The 17,215-nt window shown below is 37.1% G+C and overlaps 1 protein-coding gene across 3 annotated transcripts in view; it reads left to right on the forward strand.

Moving 5' to 3' along the window:
- Positions 1 to 17,215, forward strand: part of PIBF1 (progesterone immunomodulatory binding factor 1) — a 237,121-nt gene that overhangs the window by 18,040 nt on the left and 201,866 nt on the right. For all 3 annotated transcript variants that reach the window (XR_001896934.3, XM_003913944.5, XM_021929673.2), the window contains exon 5: positions 498 to 617. Coding sequence is in view for 2 of the 3 variants with exons in the window: in XM_003913944.5 (XP_003913993.2) it covers positions 498 to 617 (120 nt within the window). In the remaining variant the exon portion in view is untranslated. The remainder of the gene's footprint in view (positions 1 to 497; positions 618 to 17,215) is intronic.

Raw genomic sequence — 17,215 nt, forward strand, 5'->3', positions numbered from 1 at the left:
AAAGAGCATGGGTGAGAAATAGGGAGTGCTACTTTAAATTTGGTAGGGAAATCAGGGAGGGCTTTAATAGTAAGGTGATATTTGGTCAGAGACCTATAGGGAGACAAGGCATGAGCCATGCATTTATATGGGGGAAGAACTTCTCTAGCAGAAGAAACAGCAAGAGCAAGACTCCTGAATATTTGTGATATGTTCCGGAAGTTTACAAGCAGATAGTGTGGAGTGAGCAGTAGTAGATGAGTAGTAATGGAGTGTCAGTAGAAGGGAGGAAGGACTGTCAAAGACAGGAAGTTATAAATCATCTGGCCCTTGAGGGAAGTTAATTGAACATTAAGGCTTGATAGAAAGTATTAGTGGCTAGGTTCCATTAATGACTGTCTTGTTGTAGTTTTGTAAGCATGTCTCTTTATTACTGATAAGTGAGAGCACTACAAATTAGCAAATTTTAATCGTAATTTGGATTTAAGACTGCTTATTAATTTAATTTCTTTTTCAAGGTTCGGTTCTATGAACTAATGAATCCATTAAGAAAGGAAATCTGTGAACTACAAGTGAAAAAGAATATCCTAGCAGAAGAATTAAGTACAAACAAAAGCCAGCTGAAACAGCTGACAGAGGTTTGTATGGTTTTGATTGCTAGTGGGAAGAAGCTTCAACTTTTTCTATAAAGTCCCTCAAGATTTGTGATAAGGAATATAAAAGTCAGTGATTGAAAAATGGGACTATGGGATGGTGACTGCTACAGTTCTTAAGTAATGGGAAGGAGGTTAAATTGGAAGTAGTCATCTTAAAAATTGACAAGACAAGTCTATGATATTGACGTATCCCATAGTTGAGCTTTTATTGTTGCAAGTCATTTTTATAATCAACTGCTTTTGAAATCCTAATATGGGCTATACCTGAAAATTGCTGTATATACTCAGATGATGCATATGCACGTAAGTATTTAATAATTTGTCTCTATTTTTAACATCACTTTGTCAGGAAATTTAGGCAAGAAACAAGAAATGTAGGCCAACGTATGCAGGGGATCTCTTGCAGGTGCCATAAGAAAGAAGAAAAAGAGAATACTTTTACTTTGAACTAAAGTGCCTCATAGGTTCTGGTTTGCCTAAGACAGCTGCCATTATTCCTGTGAATAAATATTAATAGCACCCCTTTATTTTCAAAAGTATCTCAGCCTAGACAATGAATATAGTAATCATAAATCAACATTTACATAGAAGGGTGGACTAATCATTAACTTGATTATATTATTGACCAGATATCCTAGATTACTCTTGTATTTATAGTCTGCTAACAAAAAAATAATGGTAGATTGATTCATTCTACCATGTAACAGTTGGAAATGGGTGGCTGTTTTTCTTCAAAGATTTCATTCTTCTAAAAGGAAAACACTTGTAGTTTACAAATGAGGTCTGCTGTAGTTCTCCATTACAAGTTAGCCTTGTTTGTGATATGAGATGGAGCTACTGTCCTTTTATTACTTACGTGGCTTCTTTGTCAAGTGCAGTTAACTCTCATAATATTTATTCTGAGCATGTGTACTGATACTAGCATTAACCCCAGTGATGTGCATGGTGCTGTGCTAGGTGCTTGCAGTGAACCCAAGAGAGGCAATGCCTGCCCTTCTAGAGTTTACTTTCTAGCAGGTTAGAATTAGAACATTAGATGATATTTTGACACTCTCATTTACTGTGTGACCATAACCAGGTCATATAATGTTAACTGTTCTATCAAATGGAGAAAATAATACTGTTTGTTCATTTATTTAATTGCATTGCCTATGTTGCCCTTTCAGAGTAAAAACGTGATTTTAGCAAAGTTGCATACAAACATTTATGTCCTATTTTAAGGGCAGTTTTTATCAATGATATTATCCAGAAATAGATAATTATAATTTAATTTGTATTTTTAATGCTCTACTTTGCTGCACTATTAGTCCTAGAGAGAATTTACTTAAGTCTTGCCATAGAATCAATATTACAGACCAAACAAGAAGGCTCAGCTTCCTTCCTCTCCTCTGAGGAGCTGTGATATCAGCAGGAGCAATTAGAGGGGCAGATGTGCCCCCCACTCCAAACTTCTGTTGTTTTCTTTTCTTCTCTTAGCATGTCGTATTGTGCAGGTAAACTGTTTTGCACATTTAGAAAGATAGTTCAATTTTTTAAAAAAATTCAACTGTAGTCAAAATAGTAGAGAACAGAGAAGGCCTCAGTTTGGCCACTTTCTAATTTTGCAGCCTTGGGCAAATCATTTATACTCTATTGCAGGATGGTTTTGGTGGTACAGGGGTTATTGGGGAAGAGGCAGTTAGACGAGGTTTTAGAGTTAGTTCTACACACCTTATAGTACCTCAGCATCCCTCAAGGACTTCTTATTGTGTAGTAGGAGGGCTGGAGAAGCCCTCTATCCTTGTTTTTATCAAGCCACCCTTTTTAAAATAACTTTAATATTTGGGATTTCTCAGCGTGATTTCTCTTGAACACAGATAACTCAGACCATCCTTAGAGTTTGTGGTTTTTCTGCTCTGTCAAGGACCTGGTACAGGTCAGCTTGCCAAACACTAGGAAAAAGGTAAATATTTTTAAATAAAAATATTTTTAAATAAAAAGCAAAGCCAGTATCATTAAACAGCTTTATTTATTTATTTAAACAGGAGTCTTGCTCTGTCACCCCCGCTGGAGTGCAGTGGTGCCATCTCTGCTCATTGCAACCTCCACCTCCTGGGTTCAAGTGATTCTTGTGCTTCAGCCTCCCAAGTAGCTGGGCTTACAGGCATGCGTCACCATGCCTGGCTAATTTATGTATTTTTAGTAGAGATAGAATTTTGCCATTTTGGCCAGACGGGTCTGGAACTCCTGGCCTCAAGAGATCCACCGCCTCAAGAGATTGGCCTCCCAAAGTGGTGGGATTACAGGCGTGAGCCACCGCACCTGGCCAAACAGGATGTAGTAAACAATAAATAGTAGTACTCAATATTAAAATAAATGTCACATATTCTGGAGTTTATTTTTTGAAATGATTCATTAAATTATTTACTGCTATTTATTTGAGGAATTAAAAGACAGTTTCTCGTCTCTGCAACATAACAATTAAAAAAAAAATTCAACTGTAGTCAAAATAGTAGAGAACACAGTCCTGTCTCCCATCTTAACAGCTTCTCCCTCCGTAAAATAGGGATGATAACACGTAATACCTACCACACATCATTATTATAAAGAATGAAATTCTTTCAATAAATGTTTATCCTGCATTTACTATACGGCATGCATTATTCTTGGTACTTGGGATACCTTGTTAAACAAAGCAGTAATCCCTGCTATCATGGAGTTTATATTTTTAAAGGATATCTGTGAGATGTGTATTGTATTTTAAAAGGGAAAGCAAACAATAGCAAATCATGTAGTGTGACAGAAGTTGGTAACTGCAATAGAAAAAAGAAAAAAATAGTTCAAGATAAGGTGAATTGAGTGCTATATGGAGAGCAGGGAAGAGAGCATTGTCAGAATTGTATAAGGTTGGCTAGTAGGTCTCATTAAGCAGCGTGTAGAAGTTTACAAAGCCTTGAGGAAGTGAGAGAGAGAACAAGGCCGTCTTCCTTGAGACAGCTCAGGGAAGAGCTTCTAGATAGCAGGAACAGCCAATGCAAAGGCAAGGGGGTACTTTGGTATTTGTGGAAGATTGAGGAGCGTAATATGACTGGTATGCTTGAAGGGAGGAGGAGAATAGTTGTAGTTAAGATCAGAGAGGTAATGAGTCTGTTGAGGTCATCATACAGCCTTCGATTTTAACCTGAAGAGAAATGAAAAGTTGCAGGATTTTGGAAGGAGGTCTGACATAATCTGACATATACAGTTGACTGTTGAACAACATGGGTTTGAACTGTGTAGGTTTATTTACACATTTTTTTTTTTCAATAGATATACTGGAAAATTTTTTGGAAGTTTGTGACAATTTGAAAAAACCCACATATGAACTATGTAGCCTAGAAATATAGAAAAAATTTAAGAAAAAGTTATGTAATGAATGCATAAAATACATGTAGGTGCTATATTTTATCATTTACTACCATAAAATTTACACAGATCTATTATCAAAAGTTAAAATTTATCAAAGCATGCATACAAACACACCTTACATGGTGCTATTTTCAGTAGAAACAAATATAACAAATGTAAAGATGCAGTATTAAATCATAACTGCATAAAATTAACTGTAGTACATACTTTACTACTGTAATAATTTCTTAGCATCCTCCTGGCTATTCTGGTAGACTCAAGGGTTTGGGATATCCGCTTAAAACACTGTATGATGCTAATCATCCCCATGTGAGCAGTTCTCCAGTAAAATGTGAATCACAATAAAAAGTGATTTCTTGCAGTTCTGGCATATTATTTTTCGTCATGTTTAGTGCAGGACTGTAAGCCTTGGATAACACCATGGGAACCATACGAAGTGTCACCAGTGATGCTGGAAGAGCTCTCAAGCAGCAGAGAAAATTTATGACATTGTAAGAAAAAGTTAAATTGCTTAAATTGCAGATTGAGGTCTGCACCTGTTGGGTTGCCCTTTGGACAGACCATTAATCTTGTAAACAGATTATGTAAAACTTAGAGCATCCATAATACAGTACAGTTCTGTAAATGTATTTTCTGAGGATTTTTAAAAAATATTCTTTCTCTAGCTTTTATTGTAAGAATACAGTATATAATACATATAATATAGAAAATATTTGCTAATAGACTATATTATAGTAAGGCTTCCAGTCAACAGTAGGCTATTTGTAGTTAAGTTTTCAGTGAGTTAAAAGTTACACATGGATTTTTTTTGACTGTATGGGAGTTGGTACCCCAACCCCTATATTGTTGAAGAGTCAAGTCTATTTAAGGTATCATTCTAGTTGGTACATAGTAGACCGTCAACAAATGTTTCATTTATTGAATTTCTTTTAATGAGTATTTTAAAACTTTCCTATTGTCCTGGATAATGTTTTTTAAAGAAAGTTCTCTCCTGAGAATAGACTGTAGAGCTGTAAGTATGGAAACAGAGAAACTTGTTAAGAGGTTGTTGTAATCTAGGTGAGAGATTATTGTGTTTCAGATCCAGATGGTAGCAAGGGAAGTGGTAGATTCTGGATTTATATTAAAAGTGGAGCCAATAGAAAAAAGGTAGAGTCATGAATTGGATGGAGGATGTTAAAGAAAGATAGGAGTCAAATTAACTCTGAAAAATGTTGGTTTGAATAACTGGAAGGATAGATTTCTGTTCAGCTGAGATGGGTAGATTGTGAATGAGGCTGACTTGAGTGCAAAAGAGTGTGGATCTTAGACATGTTGAATTTGAGAGATCTGTTAGATGTACAGTCAAAGATATGTGGATGTACAGGTGGTGAACTTTAGAAGATAAACATTCAAGAGTCATCAGCATAAAGATGACATTTAAAGCCAAGATGAGATTACCAAAGGAGAGTGAGTGCAGAGAAGAGAAGACGACCACAGCTTGAGCTCCAGGGCACTTCAACATTGCAATGTGGGAGAGAGAAGGAGGAGTTACCAGTGAAATAGGGAAATTAAGAGAATTTTATGTCCGGGAAATCAAAGGGCAAAAGTTTGTCAAGGAAAAGAGAGTGACTAGCTGTTTCAAATGCTGTTGATAGGTACAGTTAGATGAAGACTAAGAATTGACATTGTGTTTAACAAGGTCATTGAAAACCTTGTCAGGAGTAGTTCTGGAGGAGGGATAGGGTCAACAGTTTGATTACAGTGTTTGAGTGAATGGAGGAAATGAATTGGACATAGAGTATAGACAACTCTTTCTGAGTAACACTACTGTGTAGAGGAACAAAGAGAGTTGGGAATTACAGGAAACATGGAGTCAGGGAAGGCTTGTTTTTTGTTTTTTTGCTTTTTTCCTTAAGATAGGAGAGATCACAACTGATGTATTTAAAATCACATTGTAACCGTAAGAATTTTCTCATTGTCCACAACAGCAGAAGGACATTCATGTAATTGTTAACCAATAATGTAGGCAGTACTGTTGGATACCCAGTTATAACTATGTTTAAGGCTCCCCACTTTAGTATCCAAGTAATAAAAAGAGTCATTTTTTTATTATAATACATGTTTCTGTAATTATGGTATTTGGGGAAACTATTAGAACACAGGGGTGTTTGTTGATTGAATTACTCCTGATTAATTCTGTGGGACTTTCTTAATATCTAGATAGTGGTTTAAAAAATAATAATTTAGTGAAATGAGATAATTTATCTCTTAATAGCTAGAGTTTTAATTATGTCACAAAAAGTTGAATTTCGATTTAAAAAACAACTGAAGAATATATTTGTAAGTGGGTAAGGAAGATAGAGAATGTTATGATCACTAGAGGAGGGTTTACAAAAAGATCTGGGTTATTTAAATGGGGCTGGGGGAAGTTGAAGAGGTGATTGGACACTGTCAGGTTACTGAGGTTCAGTTGTCATCAGTGAGAACCATTGTCTCTAGGACTTTTAAAACTAATCATAAACCCCTAATTTATGAAAGTGCTAAATGAAATTGTCAGTTTTTCAGTTGAAGGTTTCTGTTTTTTCTCTTGTTACTTGGAATGTTCTTATCTGAGTGTTTTTTACCCAGTGGTATTTCATGTTTCTTTCCTCTTCAGTCTGTGGGCTGTGTATATATACTTACTGTTGGCCTGAAGCAGACAATAAAAACACAGAAATGCCCATCATATCCAAAGGAAGTAACAAGAAAATTTCGACTTTTCCAATGGTGTCATTAATTTTAAGTTTCTTGACCCAAAAGAGTAAATTTTCCTTTTAACTATAATAGGAGAAAAAGTAATATATTTTCCTCACCCATTGCGAGGTTTATGGCTGAGACCCCAATAATAAAAGAGTAACAAGAGAAAAACATAACAAATGTATATATAAATTTATATGTATAATTTAATATAAATTTTACGTGACATGGGAGCCTTCAGAAATGAGAATTAAAAGACCTGGGGAAAATGTATTTTTGTGGATAGTCATGCATAAGTATGATTGGAAGACAAAAGAGTATGATCTGATGGTAATCAACTGGGAGAATTTAGCAAGGCTTGTTTGTTCACATTCTTCTTGGCCTGTGTGTGTGACATTCCTTCCCATTGGGTATAGGGCAGGACACCTGTCACCTTAGGGGAGAGGGGAGGGAGAAAGAGAGTGACCTTCCTAGGTTTGATGACCTGCCTCAAGGGAGAAAGGGGAAAGGGAAATTTTCATTTCTGTGGCCCACTTCAAGAGAGATGGGTTGGGAGAAGGTCAGGGAGACCCCACCGTTTCTGCAGTTTTCTTAATTTTCCTTCAGGTTAAAATGCTCAGTATGCCAGGGTGCCATGTTTCAAGGTGTCTGTTCTAAGTCCTTACAGAGGAATGAATATTTTATTTTGTAGTGAGTAAATCGAAAATATATCCAGTGAAAATGTGTTCACTGATTCTAAGTTTTCCTAAATTTGACAAATAAAAGGAAGTGTTACGTTGTTCAATAAGCGGTAAGATACACTGCCATAGTATGTTTTGGGAGAAGGTCCATGATATTAGTAGCTGCAACCACTATAAAGTTACTAGATTTTTTTTTTTTTTTTTTGAGTCAGACTCACGCTCTTGTCACCTAGGCTGCAGTGCAGTGGTATAATCATGCCTCACTGCAACCTTTGCTTTCCGGGTTCAAGTGATTCTCCTGCCTCAGCCTCCCAAGTAGCTGGGATTACAGGCGCCCGCCACCACACCCGGCTGTTTTTTTTTTGAGATGGAGTCTTGCTCTGTCGCCCAGGCTGGCGTACAGTGGCGCAATCTCGGCTCACTGCAAACTCTGCCTCCCAGGTTCACGCCGTTCTCCTACCTCAACCTCCTGAGTACCTGGGACGACAGGCACAAACCACCATGCCCGGCTAATTTTTTGTATTTTTAGTAGAGACGGAGTTTCACCATGTTAGCCTGGATGGTCTCGATCTCCTGACCTTGTGATCCGCCTGCCTCGGCCTCCCAAAGTGTTGGGATTACAACACGCCCGGTGTGAAGTTACTAATTTTTAATAAGACATGATCCACATTTTTCATATGACATTCAAAAGATCTTCATAAAGTGATTCAACAAATATTTTATTCTTCAGCTTATACTTGTCTAAGGTTGGATATCTTAAGATAAGCGACATTATTCTTATTAATGACTTTATGTAATTTTAAAGTTGGATACAACATACGCTTTTGGAAAAAAACATGACTGGATGGTATTCACCCAAGAATTCTAAGGGACTTAAAGGATGAACCTGAAACTGCAGCACATGTGTAATACTGTTACCAAATATAGCACTTGAAGTAGGTGTAATTGCTTGAAAGCTGGTAAATTGCCTGCCTGACTCTAGAAACTAAGGACCTCCACATTTACAAACTGATAAAGCACATTTTTATGCTTACTGAGCTTGTGTAATGCATGAAGATTAGGATCAGTGAATACTTAGGCAAGTTAAACCTGCAGGGGAAGGTCAACAGAGTAGTATAAATGGACAAATTATATTTCACCTGTATATAAAGAGAAAATAGAGAACAAATTACATGGACTTTCAAAAAGCCATTGACAGGGTTTTTAATTCTAGTTTTTAAAAATTGGCAGACTTTAAAAATTACAGTGAATAACGTAACGTTAAATTTACTACATTAACCATTTTCATGTATACAATTCAGTAGTGTTAAGTATACTCACATTGTTGTGCAACAGATCTTCAGTACTTTTGCATGTTGCAACACTGAAAACTGTACCCACTAGACACTAATTCTCCCTCTCCCCTCCCCCTAGTCATTGGTAACCATTTTTTAACTTTGTTTCTATGATTTTGATTAGATTCTTCATATGAGTAGGATCCTAGAGTGTTTGCCCCTTTGTGATTGGTTTCAATTAGCATAATGTCCTCAAGGTTTATCCATGTTGTAGCATGTGACAGAATTTTCTTTTTTTTTTTTATTGTACTTTAAGTTCTGGGGTACATATGCACAACGTGCAGGTATTGTTACGTAGGTGTACTCCTGCCATGGTGGTTTGCTGCACCCATCAACCCGTCATCTACATTAGGTATTTCCCTTGATGCTATCCCTCCCGTAGCCCCCCACCCATTGACCCCAGTATGTGATGTTCCCCTCCCTGTGTCCAAGTGTTCTCATTGTTCAATTCCCACTTATGAGTAAGGACATGTGGTGTTTGGTTTTCTGTCCTTGGGATGGTTTGCTAAGAATAATGGTTTCCAGCTTCATCCATGTCCCTGCAAAGGACATGAACTCATTGTTTTTTATGGCTGCATAGTATTCCGTGGCATATATGTGCCACATTTTCTTTAGTCTATCATTGATGGGCATATGGGTTGGTTCCAAGTCTTTGCTATTGTGAACAGTGCCGCAGTAAACATACGTGTGCATGTGTCTTTATAGTAGCATGATTTATAATCCTTTGGGTATATACCCAGTAATGGAATTGCTGGGTCAGGTGGTATTTCTAGTTCTAGATCCTTGAGGAATCACCACACTGTCTTCCACAATTGTCTGTCACAATTAGGTTGAACTAATTTATGCTCTTTTTTTTTCTTCTTTTTTAAGTTTGCATAATGTTCCATTGTGTGTATATACCACATTTGCTTTATCCATTCATCTATAAATAGATGTCTGAATTGCTTCTACCTCTTGGGAGAAATGGACAGACTTTGTAAGAAGTGTTATCATGAATTCTCAGGGAATTGTTTTCTCTTTAGTAGTTGAAGGATAAGAGCCAAAAAAAAAAAAAAAAAAAAAGGAATAAAAAAGAACTAAATGAAAAACAAAAATAGAAGTATTCTTCAGATATAACTGTTAAGTCCAATCTTATTCATTATTTAACATTTTAATACATTTATTGGGCTGGGCACAGTGGCTCTCGCCTGTAATCTCAGCACTTTGAGAGGCCGAGGTGGGCAGATCACCTGATGTCAAGAGTTTGAGACTAGCCTGGTTAATATGGTAAAACTCCGTCTCTCCTAAAAATACATAAATTAGTCAGGTGTGGTGGCAAACACGTGTAGTCCCAGCTACTCAGGAGACTAAGGCAGGAGAATCGCTTGATCCCAGGAGGCGGAGGTTGCAGTGAGCCAAGATTGTGCCACTGCACTCCAACCTAGGCAACAGAGCAAGACTCTGTCTCAAAAAAAAAAAAAAAAAAAAAAAATTTAATACATTTATTGATGAGGAAGCACAAAGTATAATCTCAAGTTTGTAAAGTTTTTCTGAGCAGTAGAACAACAGACTAGTAGGGCAAATTGGAGGAAGATCTCAAAAGGTAAGTGGACTGATTATAAATGAATGTGTTTTCTTTTTAATAACTATCAGTCAGCTTATATTCCCTAAATTAGCATGTTCAAAATTGATCACCTGCCCCAGAGTGTAATGTTTTTGCCATTTTATTATAGAAATTTTCAAATATAACTTGAATTTTACAATGACACCAGTACATTTATCACTAAATTTCTGCCATTAACATTTTTATTGTATTTGTTTTATCAAATATCTCTCCATCTAGCCATCTGCCAGTCACATTTAATTTCATGAGAAAATGCTGAACTTTTTTTCCATTTGTCAGTAATTTCTTCGTTTTAATTACTGAGTGATGTTACATTGAATGGCTCTAGTTATTTACCGTTTGATGGGCATTTTGAGTTATTTCCAATTCAGAGACTTTACAAACAAAGCTCTGAGAACATTTGAGTAGGGTTTTTTGTGTGGACATGTTTTTGTTTCTCTTAAGTACTTAAGTGTGGAATTTTTTACTTCTAGAATTTCAGTTTGGTTATTTATTACAGCTTTTATTTATCTGCTATTTGTTTACTTATTATGAACATATTTTCCTTTATACCACTGAGAATTGTTAAAATAGGAGCTTTAAAATTCTTGTCTGCTAATTCCAAACACTGGGTCACCTTGGAGTTGATCTCTGTTGATTGCCTTTTCTTTGAGAAATGAGTCACATGTTCCTCTTTCCTCAGATGTCAAGTAACTTAAAATTGTTCAGACCGTTAAGTAAATGTAGATGAGAACATTGTGACTATTATGTTGTTGAGACGCTGCATTTTATGTACCTCTAAACAGTGGTGATGTTTTTGTTTTAGCAGGAAATTACTTCGTTGTACTCAAACAGCATACATACTCTGTCTATTGGGCAGCAGTTCAAATTTCAGTTCAATTTTTTTGGTCTTAGTAGGGCTGCTTAGAGTCTGTCCTACACATGTGTTGTTTAGAGGGTAGCCAGATACTCAGGCAGAAATTACCCAAAGAATTCAGTTTCCCCTCTCTGGCTGTCTCTGAAATTTCCTCCTCATTTAGAGCAGCTGCAGTTCCCGTAAACTCTGTCTTCTGATTCTCCAACCTGGAAAGACCAAAGATTTTCTGATGCACCTTGATCCATCCAACCTGGCACAGAATGGGACTGGCCTCAGGCTAAGCGCTACTAAACAAAAACAAAAAATACTAGGAAACTCACCTAAATGCTGAAAATGATAGCAATAATGACAATTCCATAGTGGTTTACTAAGAGAAACTAAGGTATTTGTTAGGCATATCTCAGAGTTTTGAGACCGGCAATTAAGAAAACAAACTTTCCATTTTGCTTTAAAAGTTTATTCTCTACAGAAAGTTCATGAATCTGGGAAAAAAAAAAAATTATTCTCAATCTTTCCATTTTACTTTATGGATCTCTTATCCAAAATGGTCTTAATTTTTTTCACCACTTGGTGGCAGTATATGTCCATCTTTTTTTTTTTTTTTTTTTTAAATTAAACCTGTTGGGGGCTATTTGGAAATTCTGGTTATTTTTGACCTAGAGACCCAAAGCTTTACATTTAGTTACCTTATTTTAATTTATATTCATTATTTCATATAAAATGCCTGCAATCAACCAGATAGTATCTTTTTCTAGTAAAATTTAATATATTTAGGACTTGGAGAATGGAGTATCAAAACAAAAATTTGTGTTCCATAATATGTATTCAGATATGTCTCAATTATTGCACTAATTTCATAATTATGCCTACCAGAAATGTTGAGAATTTTAAATTCTGTTTAAACCAAAAACATTCAGGATTTTAAATTCTGTTAAAGCCACATTAAATCATTAAAGCCACACAATTACACAATTAATTTGACTCTGCTTTTTGTTTGTGTGAGATGAAAACTGTTAAAGAAATTTAATAGAAGGTTTTTTTTTGGAGGGGTGGGGGTTGGGGGGAGACGGAGTTTCGCTCTTGCCCAGGCTGGAGTGCAATGGCATGATTTTGGCTCACTGCAACCTCTGCCTCCCGGGTTTAAGCGATTCTCCTGCCTCAGCCTCCTGAGTAGCTGGGAGTACAGGCATGCGCTACCATGCCTGGCTAATTTTTGTATTTTTAGTAGAGGGGATTTCACCATGTTGGTCAGGCTGGTCTTGAACTCCTAACCTCAAGTGATCCTCCCACCTTGGCCTCTCTAAGTATTGGGATGACAGGCGTGAGCCACTGCACTTGGCCAGAATGTGATTCTTGACCTTTAAAAAGAAATTACTCTTTCTGAAGTGGCAGTTTTAGTGGATTTCTGGGATTTCCTTTTGTAATTTTTTCCAGATCTTTAGTTAGTTGGAAATAACGTCTAGATACTATTATAACACTGGAAAATAAGGCTCATCTTTTACTTCAAGTCTGGAGTTTATTTACAAGTGCCAGTAATGTAGTTTAATTCTAGCATATTTTGAGCTATATTATGTATATGATCTTGTGTATGGTACTTTATGTTTGTAAAAGTGCTTATAGATAACTTTATTTCCTACTTATGAATTTTCTCTATTAGCAGGTCAAAATTTTGGTTGATCACATGCAACTCAGCTGTGTGTTGCTGTTTTGCCATTATAGAGTTAGTTCAGTATGCTTTTTCATTTCAAAAAGATGTCATGTTAGAGATACAGTGTAAGACATTAGTGAGTCCACACTTAATAAAATTATTACATTTCATGAGGAAATGGTGAAATATTTTTCTCTTATGAGAACTTTGGTAACTAGGAAGCAAGAAGAGTTTTGTCAAGATAACTTCCTTGTTTTGAAACTTACATTCTTTAAAAAATTCTGCAAGATTATCTTGAGGTTCATCTTAAGTATTCATGCGTAATTCAGTGAATTTTATTTGTATGAAAATCAGTTATTTCATTGATGAAACATTTGTTTATTAAAATTTTTATATTTTAGGGGGTATTAACTGTTTTCTGAGATTTCTTTTTATCTTATCCAAGTGATGAGCTTAAAGTTTCTTTATAAGGTACATCTTTATGAAGATACCCATCAGTTATAATTATACTAGAATGCTTAACAGATTTATTAGTAAACGGTGATAGATTTGCCTCTTTATATTAAATTTAAAGTGCATAAGCACTGCTTAAAATTTAGATTCATAGCCACCAACATGGATTCTATTTTGGTCTGAAGTGGAACTAAAAACATCAATTTTTTTTTTTTTTTTTTTTGAGACAGAGTCTCGTTCTGTTGCCCAGGCTGGAGTGCAGTGGCATGATCTCAGCTCACCGCAAGCGCCGCCTCCCGGGTTCACGCCATTCTCCTGCCTCAGCCTCTCGATTAGCTGGGACTGCAGGTGCCCGCCACCATGCCCGGCTAATTTTTTGTGTTTTTTTAGTAGAGACGGGGTTTCACCATGTTAGCCGGGATAGTATTGATCTCCTGACCTCGTGCTCCACCTGCCTCGGCCTCCCAAAGTGCTGGGATTACAGGTGTGAGCCACTGCTTTCTGGCCAGAACCTCAATTTTTAATAAACAACCCAAGATTCTAATGTGGCAGGTTCATGGATCATGACTACAAATCATTTTTTAAAGTTATTTTTGTTAACTTATTGAGATTTAAAAATAACCTTAAATTTTTAATTATATTTCACGATTTGAAATTTATATATTGGCTGGGCACCATGAGTCATGCCTGTAATCCCAGCACTCTGGGAGCCTGACGTGGGTGGATCGCCTGAGGTCAGGAGTTCAAAAACAGCCTGAACATCGTGAAACCCCGTCTCTACTAAAATACAAAAGTCACCTGGGTGTGGTGGCAGGCACCTGTAGTCCCAGCTACTTGGGAGGCTGAGGCAGGAGAATCACTCGAACCCAGGAGGTGGAGATTCAGTGAGCTGAGATCGCACCGTTGCTCTCCAGCCTGGGTGACAGAACGAAACTCCGTCTCAAAAAAAAAAAGAGAGAGAGAAATGTATATATTAATGCCATTTCTTGCCTCCAATATAAAATTAATATATTTTAATGTATTTAACAAATTCAAGAATATAATTGGAGTCATACACTATTATGTTACAACTTGGACTTACTAAAATCCATCTCTTGCCTATACCTCTAAAATCTCTAAAAAATTGCTCCTTCACAAACCTGTTAAGTTTTTACAAATAACACAAATGACTTATGGATAAAAGTGCATGAGGGGAAAAAATTCATGGGAAAGCTAAAATGAATGCAATTTTAAGTATGACATTATTGGGAAGAAGCTTCATTTAGCTGATTGTTTTATACATGCCGTATGAAGAGACATAATCTTTTAAAGAGTAATGAGACTTTTTTTTCCCTTTGCTACTGTGTGTATAATCTTTAGTAAATCTAGGAGCTTTTAAATTTTAGGGGCAAGTTTTGAAGGGCTTACTGGGTTTTGAGATGAAATTTTGAACCCAGTGGCCAAAAGGGTGTATCACTACATTATGGCAGGGGAAAACTCAGGAGGAAACTTAACCAAATACCTTGGTTTAAATCCGGAGATACCATGATAACTTCGTTCTCTTGATCTGCATAGTGTTTCTCAAGCCAGATTCCACAGATATGTTTTGGAGTATCTAAGAGTTCTTTTTGATAATTTTTAATTTTATGATTTAATTTTTTTAATGACCTCAGAAATTAATAGATGCATATGATGGTTCATCACGATGAGTAATTTATAATAGAGTACTATCACTATGATGTCATTGCCCATGTTTGCATTTAATTTTGTCATGGCATTAGCACCACAGATGACAGTTTAAAAAAACAGTAGTCAACTGTCCAAGCACAGTCGCTCACGGCTGTAATCCCAGCACTTTGGGAGGCCGAGTCAGGAGTGTTGCTTGAGCTCAGGAGTTCTAGACCACCCTGCCCAACCTGGTGAAACCCTGTCTCTACCAAAAATACAAAATCTCCAGCCTGACCAACATGGTGAAACCCTATCTGTATTGAAAAGTACAAAAAACTAGCTGGGTGTGGTGGTGCAGGCCTGTAGTCCGAGCTACTCGGGAGGATGAGGTGAGAGAATTGCTTGAACCTGGGAGGCAGAGGTTGCAGTGAGCCAAGATTGTGCCACTGCACTCCAGCCTAGGTGACAGAATGAGACCCTGTCTCAAAAAACTACCAAAAAAACCCCCAAAACCAAAAACTTCGCCCGGTGTCGTGGCACACATCTGTGATCCCAGGTAGGAGGATTGCTTGAGCCTGGGGTAGGGGTGGGGGAGCAGAGATTGCAGTGAGCCAAGATTGCACCACTGTATTCCAGCCTGTGTGACAAGGTGAGACTCCACCTCAAAAAAAAGAAAAAGAAAAGAAAAAAAGAAAAATAAGAAAGAAATAGCCATCAACTTAATTTGTAGGATAGGTATTTCAGCCAGATAAACGCCAAGTGCTATCATGCATTACTATGAATAAAAGTTTCACAGTTCAAATAGAGAAAAATGATGACAATATAGTCATCACACTACTGAGCATAGTCTTGCCAAACTCAAAATTAAATGAACTCCTGCTAATTTTACTGTTTTAGGGTTAAATTATATAGTCAACATTACTGAATAGAATAAGATTGCTGTTTAGGCTTAGTTGAAAGGAGGAAGTAAAGGAATTCTAGGGGATGAAAATGTGAATGCATTTCATTTTTTCTTTCTTTTCCAGTTCAAATTATCCCTCTCTCAGCTGTCTTCTGGCAGGCAGCTGGATCTGAGTGGAAGTCTTGGGCTTTGGGAAAGCTAGTGTTCCAGTTACATATTGCTGCATAACAAAATCACCCTAAAACTTGCTGTCTCAAAATAATTTATTTGTCACAGCTCTGAAGGTTGTTAGGTTCAGCTGAGTTTTTCTTACTTCACTGAGACTGGGGTCATCTGAAGTCTTCTTTAGTCACCGGTTTGGAGCCAGGATGATATGACCAAAACATCACTCCCTTTCCATTTGACCTCTCCATGTGATCAGTTTAGGCGTCCTTCAACATGGCAGTCTCAGGGCATGGCGGCTGTCCTCCTCCAAAGCAAGCATTCAAGAAACTCAGACGAAACTTAAAGACTTCTTAGGATGTAACTTCAAAATCCCAGAAAATTGCTTCTCCCACATTCTTTTGGTTAAGCAGATCATTAAGAGGAATAGACGCACTTCTTAATTAGAAAATAGCTTCCTGCATACAAGGGAAGAAGTCGATAGAGACCGTCTTGGAGATAGGCTACCAAAATTTGAGATTTCTCTCCCCTGACTTGAGTTAAAGCCTAGAAAATGTGAGAGAGCCCCAAGCAAGAGCAGAACAGATTGTCAGCAGAGCTCGGCCTATACAAATCTGTGGATTACTCCCTTTACTCCTCACCCCAAATAAGGTGGATAAAGTCTCCTTTGCCTCCACTAGGTGAGGGAATGGATGTACAGTGTTCTGTTAAAAGAAGGACTCTCACATTGACCTTCAAACCAAGCCCATCTCTATTTGTTTATAGGAAATATGCTTAATGCAAATTGATAAAGATTGAAAAATGGGCCAGGTGCGGTGGCTCACGCCTGTAATCCCAGCACTCTGGGAGGCTGAGGCGGATGGATCACCTGAGGTCTGGAGTTCGAGACCAACCTGGCCAACATGGTGAACCCCGTCTCTACTGAAAATACAAAAATTAGCTGGGCGTGGTGGCAGGCGCCTGTAATCCCAGCTACTTGGGAGGCTGAGGCAGGAGAATTGCTTGAACCCAGGAGGTGGAGGTTGCATTGGGCTGAGATTGCACCACTGCACTCCAGCCTAGGTGACAAAGCAAGACTCTGTCTCAAAAAAAAAAAAAAAGAAAAAGAAAAAGAATTACTTAAATAATTTTAAGAAAAAATTATATAATAAATTTTAAGTACAGATTGTATAGTTTCTATTTTTTATCATA

The sequence above is a fragment of the Papio anubis genome, chromosome 15, assembly GCF_008728515.1.
Source record: "Papio anubis isolate 15944 chromosome 15, Panubis1.0, whole genome shotgun sequence".
NCBI lineage: Eukaryota > Metazoa > Chordata > Mammalia > Primates > Cercopithecidae > Papio > Papio anubis.